Here is a 10,514-nt window from a genome sequence, read left to right on the forward strand (position 1 = left end):
ATTTTTATTTACACATTTACTTGCGTATGTTTGTGTTCTTGGTCAGTTGTAACAGCGAGCGAAACAGCTTGTTTTCCATTCATGAGAAAAAGCTAACATTAACTCAAATTTACAACCCTGTTACTTTACTCATGTATTTGAATGGCGGTAACAGGGCTGTACCAAATATATCAAATAACATATAAACCATACAATAAAACTAATGTCTTTGATCCTTTTATGTATTGATGAGAACATAACAGAAAACAAGATTTATTTTTCAACATTTCTTTTTTTTATGTGAACGTCTTTTTATTTTGGCTGTTTGGAAAGTGCGTTTCGTAATTAAACAGGTTAGTTTTCAAACGTATTAACCCGAGGTATCATTTCCTACGACTTTCCAATAACAAAACTAAACTACAACATCACGCTTTAATTGGGGAGTTTACAATTAAGTAATTACGTTAAAAAAACGTTTCTTAGTCACCCCGATAGTAGTTTCAAATAATGATGATGAGATTTGTGCCGACAGTAAATCAAGCCAACATCCTCATTGATTACGGTAAATCTGCGCGCGCGCCCTGATTACCCATAGCGCTGAAGAATATGAATGAATGAGAGAAATCCCCAAGCGCAAGCTCATAAATGGGAGGAGAGCTCTGTGCGCTGTGACTTCTGCCAGACAGAAGAGCGAGGATCAAGGAAACTCACAAAGAGCTGCAAACATCACAAGGTAAGAGCATTGTTCATACTGGTGTTTGAGCTTATTCTACATGCCTACTCAAAATAGGATCATTTCAGGGGTAGCAGCATGCTCAAACTAAACCAGTGGGAAATTGCAGAAATGATTAATTTTTGTTTTACTGGTAGAAGCTGGTAAAAGAAGGATAAAAACTAAACTGTTGTGTTTGTGTCTGCTATAAGACCAGGTATTTAGGATTATTCAGATTTTAAGGAGTATAGAATGATCAATCCCCACATGCTTTGTGACTCATTGGATATTACATGATGCCTGCAATGCATTTTCAGCATGCAGCATAACTGTTTAGTCACTGTTGCTTTGTTCCTAATATTTGTCTGGCCAATTTATTCATCTTATTCATCTCCATGTGATTTCTTGTGTTCAGGTCTCCATGGCCCGGGTTATATGGCTAGTACCGATGTTGTTTTCCACATTTGCTGCAGGTGTGTGTTTGCTATAAGATGTGGCAATAAATATATATTGCCTGTCGTTCAAGATCAAGAAGTCACACATAATAACGGGTGTGGTTTTTCCCTACAGGATTGTTTACAGTTGAGGTTGATAAAGACTCGTACAACTCTGAATTCAGAGCAGAGGTTGTGATGGGGTGCAGTTTTCAACCTCCATCACCTGCTGCTCTGTCCAGCATCAGAGTGACCTGGCACTGGATTGCCCCAGGCGGTCATGTCCGGGAAGTGTACCGCTTGGATAACGGAGTGGAGCAGATAACCTCCCAGCACCCAGACTACGTGGGCAGAGCAAGTCTGCTGAAGGAAGAGCTAAAGCGAGGCTGGGCCAAACTCCAGGTTAGAACTGATCTAGTCACACTGAATGTGAAGCTATTAGAAGTTTTCCAACAAACTGCCAGGACAGACTGGTTTATCTGTGGCATTCCCGTTGGCTGTCTTAAAAAGTGTATTCATTTCCTCAATAGTGCCAAGTGAAACATTAGAACAAGGAAAACACTATATTGGAAATTCTATGTGCTAATATCTTCTTTATTTACAGGTGTCCAATCTCAAAATAAATGACAGTGGAAAGTATCAATGTTTTGTGCAAACTGGAGATGGAGCAGATTATAAAATAATGACTTTGTCTGTATTTGGTGAGTGCACTTTAAAAGATGTTAATAATATATATTGTTGATGACTTTTTGTGGTTTGACTAGTTATTCGGGCCTCGTTCTTTATAAAACTATACTTAGCCTTTAAAAAAAAGTCCTTTCACTGTCTGATATGTAAGCGTGTGCAGCAAGGAGTTTTTAGTCTTTTTTAAGTACCACCAGATTGAACTTGAAACTATTCCTGTTGGTAAAATGATCCTCTGTGTGCGATATTTCCAGTATTGCTCATGGCACGTACTCTCCATTTTTTTTTTACACAGCTCCATTTAAGACCATTGACAGAAGGATAGAAAAGGTTCCAGGACGGGAAGAGGTGATGCTGACATGCCAGTCTGAAGGATTTCCACAACCAGAAGTCGTGTGGCTTAATAATGGACAACAGCTTAAAAGTAAAGCTATCACAACGACTGCAACAACTGAGGACCAGCTTTTCGAAATCACTACTCAAATAAATGTGACGTCGCTGGACAGAAACAACTACACCTGCAGCTTCACAGACCACGCTGCTACATTTGATATTCCAGGTAATTATGTAATCAGGAAGTTTATGAAATGGAAACAGTTGGATGAGAAGGACAGTTTAATATAGACTCTATTATTTCTACACTTGGTATGACACAAGTAAGACTATGAGTGTGACTTGTGTTTCTACATTTATTTGGTCTCATGACCGCTTAAGTAACATGCACGCAGTTTTGATGATTTGTTGCGACAAACAAAAAAGAGATAGGTATATTTGGTACTTTTCACTGTGGCGAGAGAACATTGTAAGTCACATGTGATGTATGTGTTGGTAGGAAGTGTTGCACCCAAAACTACCCAAGTTTTTTTTTACCTTTTGCAGATGACATCCCAGCACCTGCAGAAAAAAACAATGCCATCATTGTGGCTTGGAGTTTAGCTGTGACTCTTGCACTCACTATTCTTATTATTGTGGTGTTCAAGTGTCGACATAAAGGTACTTCTACTCTCCCACTTACACTGTCAGTCTGTAAATGAGATGTTTTAGATTACTACAGTTTAATTAGTGGTTGGGTTTGTTTACAGATAAAACCACAACGTACATGGTAACAAACTATATTTGGTTGGACAAGTATTTCCTTATTAGTTTTTTCCTCCTTGCTGGATTACCCAAGGCCATTCTTATGTGTTTTATGATCAGCTCAGCACAAACCTTTGTACTTTCCAGGTATTTTAGAGTGAAACAAAATGTAACAACATTCTCAATACAAATGACTTATACAGTTATATTGTAATACCGTATTACCGTAATTACATGCTGAGTCACCCAGCTCTTTTCGTTGCACTAATAACCTTGGCAGAGAAAAGGAGAAGTGGTATATTGGGGGATGTTTTATTTATGTAGTAACATCTATACTGATGATCTAGTTTGGAAAGACCCGGCCTGGTTCGCAGTCGAGCGGGAATTCGGCAAATACAACTTGATATGTAGCTTCACAAATTTCAATATTGTTTGTTTACCTACTTAGCATACATAATTACAATTATTGAGTTTTGACTCGCAGTTTATGGATGTTGGTAGTTGTTGATGTTAACGTGCTTTTGTCTCATCAGTTTTAAGGAGTGCAAGCACCAGAAACCTCCTTGCAGACGCTCTGGGCAGAGGCCTTACATTACCTGCTGGTAAGTATCAGGTGAAAAACAAATTGATTAGGATCAAACATTGACAGTAGATCGATCAATCCACTGTCAATGCAATCAAAGCAAACTTGTGTGTCATTTGACAAAGACACACGTACAGAAAATGGATAATTGTCCAAAATGACTCACTTTTTTCTGACTAAGCATTTGTTTTTATTATAAAAGAAACGACAAAGGAAACAATCAATGAGGAAGAAAAAACGAAGATGAATGCAAGTATGTTCAATAAACAAATTATTACATTAATGCAATCATTTTAAATACGGGACAATAAACTACAATGACATCTCCTAATTCAAGCTATCAACAGCAGTGACCTGAAGACATTACTTAAGGGCCATTATTTGAGGAATCACAGTGATGTAGAAGAGCCATGCCCTACACTTTACAACAAGTGAGTACACGTCTGCATAATACAAGTTCTCTTTTTCTATTGTTACAGTCAAAATATGCAAGGAAGTAAAGTGCATTTTATATTTATTTGTTCTACTTTTAATGTATCTTTTGCCATCATTACATCAGCCATTTCTGTGGACACTTAAAACCCAACATTTGCTGTATGTTTGTATTTTTGAGGCATAAATCTTAAATGTCCCTTTTCAGTGATGGCCAGGAGCTCCATCTTCATGATTTAGTGCCCAAGAGAGACGCGCTGTTACTTATTGGATCGACAGGAGATGAAAAGACAACACTGGCTCGCAGGCTCGTTTCTTTATGGACTCGACAGCCTGTGTCTAACTTCCTTGACCTCAGCCATCTTCAACTTGTTGTTTATGTGGATGGTCACAAAGCAAATGGCACTTTGTTTGATGAAATAATGGAGCAGCTGTCTCTTGAAGAGGTTCTGTCAGAGGACGACTTGAGAACTATGTTGACCGACGAAACTTTGCTGATAGTTGATGGATACGAAGAAGGAAACCTGCAGTTTGACGAATCGCTGCAGAGGCTTCTGTCGGATCGAACGCGATGCAGAGTCCTCATCACATCCAGCGCCGAACACTCTAAAGTTAAAGACATTTTAGGGACAGAAGCAATAGTCGGAGTTCAAAGGCAGAATCAACAGAGCTCTACTGCATAAAGAAATGTTTTGTTTCTTTGATGTCATTTTCTGCACCTTTGCATGAGGCAGGTTTTCCTCTGCCTATAGCCTGTATAGCATTATATATAGCGTATAGCACAATAGGGGCCTCTCTGGGGCCAGGATGCAACTATAAAAAGCTTCAGAGAGACCTTCTTGTTTAATAAAGATCAAATGCAAAAATAAAAAAAACTTTATCTCTCAGTTGTACACTTTACTGGAGAGTACAGAATGCACTAAGTCATAAACTGGCCTTTTGTGTCCAGCATTCTGGAAACTACAGCAACTGATTTAGGGATAAAACTTTTCAGGTTTTTTCTCACAAACTTGGAGAGCAGGCTGAACAACAATATTGTGTAACAGGCGGTAAACTACACGCCTTGTGCTTTGTATTTTAAGTGGGATATCTGTCAAGTTGAGTCTGTTATTTACAGGATTTGCCTGGGGTGTTCTCTTACCAGCATAATGACAACGACAAGGAATACAGGAAAAGTTATAAGTCACTCATTCAGGAAGAAGGAAATGACTAACTCACTCTGCTGGTTTATTGTTACATCACGGCAGTTGTTGGTAACAGGGAAGTGCACTTTCAATATTATACCCTTGAAAAAAGGGATGCCGAGTAATCAGGTAATTTCTTGGAACAGTTTTATCGCAGCTTTATCTCAGCTTTACTGCTGCCGGAGTTCAATTATTTCAAACTAACTCTTTTATTCAGTAAATATTTTTGCTGCTCTGTCGACCCACCGTTGCAGAAAGCAGCTGAAATAAGTGAAACTGTTACACAATGATGTATCTTACTGTATTGTGTAATTATTGAGTTATCTTACTGTATTGTGTAATTATCGAGTTCAGTTCAATTTATATATCTAAAAATGTAAAAACCGCACAGAGAATTGAAATTGTCTGCCTCAAACAGTGGTGAAAAACAACATTGTACATCACAACATTGCAAATCATAATGTAGAGCACAGTATTACATGGTAAATGAACTTGAGGAGGTTGTGGTAAAAAAGGAAAAGAGGGTAAATATCGGTCCCATAAAGTTACATTAAGGTTGTTCCAGGATCTGCCATGAATAACATTGGTTTATGCTTTAGAAAGAAAAAAAATATTTCGACTGGACTTCTGAGTTTTGACTCGATCTTGTATCTATCAAACGTTCCAACAGTCATCCAACTGCATCATACAGTTGAAATAATGTATTTTTTCTAAAGCATTTATGTCACCTGGATGAATTTTTTTTTTAATAACATTTATATAATTTTGTGCCTCAGTTTTGTGAGAGTCCAAAAATCACATTGGTTTTGCTCAATCAGGTAAACTCTTTTCCAAAGTTTGCCGAACGGTACGGTCTTTATAATCTTTTGTCCATAGTTTTATTTGTCAGATTTAATGGAAAATGTATCAATATTTTCTTTAATCCACTTTGCACAAAACCTTGACCTGAAACAGATGTCATTTTCAGTTTCAAAAATGCTCTAAATCAGTGAAATTGTCTTAAAACACGTCACAAAAAGTATTTTTACTTACCCAGTGTAATAATAAACCAGCTTGGCCATAAAGAGGTCAGGCTGAGATGCAAACTGGCTTTACTTCAGGATAATGTCATTTTTGGTTTGAAGGCAACGAGGTGGGTAGTACTCAGTTACATGTACTATTTCATTATTATTCATTTTGAAGAAATTGTACTTCTATAGTAGTTTTATCATACAATACTTTTTACTTTTACTTGAGTAAAATCATAATGAAGTATCTGTTCTCCTACTTGAGTAAAAATAATGTTACTTTTTCCACTGTGAGTAAATATACAAGCAGCTAATTAGTCATTTGTTATACATAAAATAGATGTATTTTGTGGTGTGCACGGCGTCAGTTACAATAAATCAGACATTAACATTTTCTCCAAGTACTTTTTTATTTTACTTGAGTAATTGTTTGAGGCACTACTGTTTTATTTCTACTTAAGGGAATAGTTCACTGTTTTTACGCACTGAGATATGTTCTTACCTGAGCTTATAGACGAGTTGATGCGTACCAGTCTGGTCTTTGTGCGACCACGCTCGTCCACGGGCACGCACCCAGACCAGACAGGTACCCATCAACTCGTCTAAGCTCAGGTAAGAACATATCTCAGTGTGTAAAAACAATGAACTATTCCTTTAAGTAAAATAGTAATAATGTTGGCTACTCTACCCACCTGTTCATACTGCATTTAAATCTAGCAGCCTTTTGACCAAGTAATGTTTGGCTTTTTGTAACAACAGACTGGCAACACTAGATGGCGCTGTTGTAACGATACTTCAACGCAACTTGAGAAGCGAGATTTTTTTTAAGTCCGACCTGTCTTAAAGCAGGGGTGCCTCATTTTTCCTGTTCACACTGTGATTTTGTTTGATTTTTAGTTTTGGCCCGAACTTGTTTATAGCTCTCATAATCCCTCCTGCATATCCTAATTGTTCAAGTAAATTAATCATATACGCCCGTGATGCTCAATAAAAACAATTAGGTGAAGACAATGCAACAAGTTTTTCGCCGTGTTTACACCATACTCTGTGATGGCAACAAATATGCTCTCCCAGCTGCAAGCTAAGTTTTTATACTGTATCCTTTGAGATTTGCAAATTATCACATTTCATATTATTTGGCTGAAATTATTAAACAGTATTCAAGGTGTTCATTTGACTATTTTGGCTGCTCTACCCACCTCGTCCTGATACCTCCCCGAGAGTTAACCCCTCTAACATGCGAGGACCCCACTTCCTACTCAGCCTCAGCTTAACCAGAGACCAAAGTGTGGTTTGAGCTTTTAGCAATTAATATTCCGAGGCAGAGAGCAGCATCGGGAAACAATTATTCAATAAAAACGGGAAGTTAACGCACACAGAGTTCACACCGCCACACACACACCAGCAGAGATCTACTCAAGTACATGTACTTGAGTAACTTGTTTAAGTGATTGTTCTTCTTGGAGTAGTTTTATCATATAGTATAGTGCATGTAGTATAGTGCTCGTTCCACAGTGAGTAAATCTTTAAGCGTCAAAAGCTTCATGTGATTTATAAAATAGGTGTAGTTTGTGTTTCATGTACTTTATTCTTCAGAAGAAAAAAAATCTGACATCATTACATGTTTTGTTTCTTAGAATTCATGCCACTACTGAATTAATCAGACTTCTACGCTCAAACAGTACTCACAGCTCAAATAGCATTTCCCCCAGGTACTTTTTACTCTTGACTAAATATTATGGTCACAACTTTTTACTTCTTCTTTTACTTCTTCTTTTGAACTGTCCACTCTTTTGGTCTTCTGGTTTCCTCCTTTACACAAATGATAAATCCAATGTAAATCCATGTATTCTATGTTGTCTGGTTGAATGTTTCGTGTCTATTGAATGTTTTGAGCAAATTTACATTGACTCGCTTCTGTTTTGACTAATAAGTATTTGTCCTGATTTAAATATTTCAAGTACATATTTTTCTTTCAAACATTTGCATGTGAATTGCACAAATTGTTAAAGTGGGTCTAAGTTGTTGTTTTTTGTGATGAAGAGAGCAGTTTACTCAAAGCAATCTGAAGTTATCCGTAATTGAATACCTTCAGTCCATCACATTGGTTAAAAGTGAAATATTAAGTGGAAAATTGATACTTAGTGCATTTCTATTTTATAAATCTATTATCATTATAATTATATTGTATTCATCTTTCTTTTGTTACTTAGATTATTGAGCTCAACAGTGAAGTTCCATCCAATCGGTTACAAGCTAAATACGTTCGACGACCTGCAACACAGAATCCGGTGACGACAGACCAATATGATTTTGATTGCAACACAGCTCTTGTGGCTCCAAAGCGACACAACCTCCAGGTCTGATGTCACCCCGAGAGCAATCCTGGCCATTGACAAGTTTATATTAGAAGGCTACTTCATTAAGTCTGAGCTACAAATGTCGTGTCATCCCCACGATGCCCCTCGCCAGACTAAAACACATGACTGAGGCCTCTATCCTCAGCCTGGTAATTGAGATCAGATGAGTGGCAGCACCAGCCGGGCGACCTGGTTCTCCGGGACCCACAGTAACCTGGAAGCATTTATTTTATGGAAAAGATGTTTAGTTAAAGTGCAGAGCGGCAGCCTCTAATGACTGTGTGCTCCTTGGGCCGGGCCTGCAGACAGCGCCCTGTGATGGATCTGAGTGCGGCCCGCTTCGTGATGGATATGATCGGTGAAAGCTCTGAGCGCTGCTTCCTGAGACCTTCACTTCCTTCCCCCTCAGGACTCAGCCGCTTCAGCTCTGCCCGATTCACTCGACCTGCGTCAGATTGGGTTGCAGATTAAGAGGCCTCATCTGCAACTGCGGCACTTTGTTCATCTGCCTCACCAATGTTTTCATTTGGAAGATTCAGTGACACAAGGACTTTCGGGAGAACTGTGGATTTGAGGACAATTAGTGCAGCGTTTTATATACTGTAACGCTTAAGACACACAGTTATCATCGTAAAATTGTGCCTTTGAAACCAAGAAATAAATGTCTTTAATAGTGGAAGATGCAGCAGAAGCAACATGATTACATTCCCATTCATTATTCACTGTGCTGCATGTTTCTGTTCTATATGGACGATCCTAATTTCAGCAAATTCGATTCATTCTTCCTCCTGCATTGCCTTAGCCCAACATCCTTCATTTATTTTTATCAATGAAACCAGAAATTTGAAAACCACAGATTTGAATAATTAGAAGAATTAAACTTACTTATGAAAAAGTATGTCATATCTCATGTTCTTCCCGACTCTTTATTTTTGGATTCAGAGACACCTTCCTTTGTGTGTCCTTAGTTATGCTCGTCTGCTGGTGGAGGCTGCAACTCCTCACAGATAGCAGCATTCAGAGGAGCGGTCACTTGAGATCATGCCGAGGGCACTACTCCCTGCAGATCAGGGTGGGGGCAAAGGAAATCGCCGCAGACATAAAGCTAAATATGTAATTCCTCCCATGCCGGTAATCACAATGTCCAGACAATTTGAAATGACAGTTTAACCACTTTAGACTGTGCTCCGCTTTGTTCACATTCGAGAAGCGGGAGGCGAGGGTGCGTTTGAGCGCGTGCCTGGTTGGTCCAGGTACAGGGGGCTAACCAGGAGGAGGAGGAGGAGGAGGAGGAGGGGGGTATGTGGTCCTCTATTCAAATTGAGGGGAGGAAGAGGGTATGTGTGTCATTGAGTCGGAATGGCTCACAAACCAGACAGGGGCAATTCGCCGAATGACTGACACGCCAAGAGCTCAGGAAGGAAACGCTCTTTGCAAACGGCATTAGTTTACCTGATTATTAGGATATCCCGCTTCCTCCTAAAATGGCCGCCCATTTCCCTGTTAGAGCCCCGGTAAGAGCGCGCCCACCTGGATTGACGCTCCGGCGCCACCTCGCCAACGCCGAGCGCAAACTGGCAGCCACCAATTACGCGCATAAATATTAATAGGCTAATCTGCGCGTATTCTTTAGTACGCGGTCGCCACACCTCAGAAGGGTCAGACATGCTCTTACAAACATCCAGGCATTTACATTTTTAAGTCCAATTTGCATATGCAGAGATCCCCCTCCACCCCACCCCACCCCACCCCGACGCGTCTTCCCTCCCTTCCCGCCATCATCACATCGCAAGAGAAGATTTCGCATTCACCCACTGATTGGATGCTTGATGAGATCTTCAAGAAAGACTCCTTGCACACTTTAGAGGCCACGAGGAGAGCGCCGGGTCTGTGCGCAAAAGGAGAAAAAAAAAGGCGTGTGTGCGTAAAGTGCTGTACCGTCTAGTTGCAGAGGCGACACAGGAGCTGGGGGACTCGAGCAGCGGCGTAATCACAGGAGAGAGCCCGCCGCCAGTCGAGTTTCTCCGTTTCCTGTTCCTATAGCGTTGGGTACGCGCGCACT

The 10,514-nt window shown here is 39.7% G+C and overlaps 1 protein-coding gene across 1 annotated transcript; it reads left to right on the plus strand.

Annotated features, from left to right (window-relative positions):
* Nucleotides 1-589: 589 nt before the first annotated feature.
* LOC306959991 (uncharacterized protein) lies at nt 590-4,720 on the plus strand (the record flags this gene model as incomplete). The annotated part of the gene is made up of 10 exons (XM_079552249.1): nt 590-712; nt 1,107-1,164; nt 1,262-1,527; nt 1,730-1,826; nt 2,105-2,368; nt 2,689-2,802; nt 3,420-3,488; nt 3,672-3,722; nt 3,807-3,900; nt 4,110-4,720. The coding sequence occupies 10 exons, from the start codon at nt 590-592 to the stop codon at nt 4,582-4,584; spliced, it is 1,611 nt and encodes a 536-aa protein (XP_079408375.1). The 3' UTR covers nt 4,585-4,720.
* Nucleotides 4,721-10,514: the final 5,794 nt, after the last annotated feature.

This window comes from Gobius niger, assembly GCF_951799975.1.
Source record: "Gobius niger genome assembly, chromosome: 2".
NCBI lineage: Eukaryota > Metazoa > Chordata > Actinopteri > Gobiiformes > Gobiidae > Gobius > Gobius niger.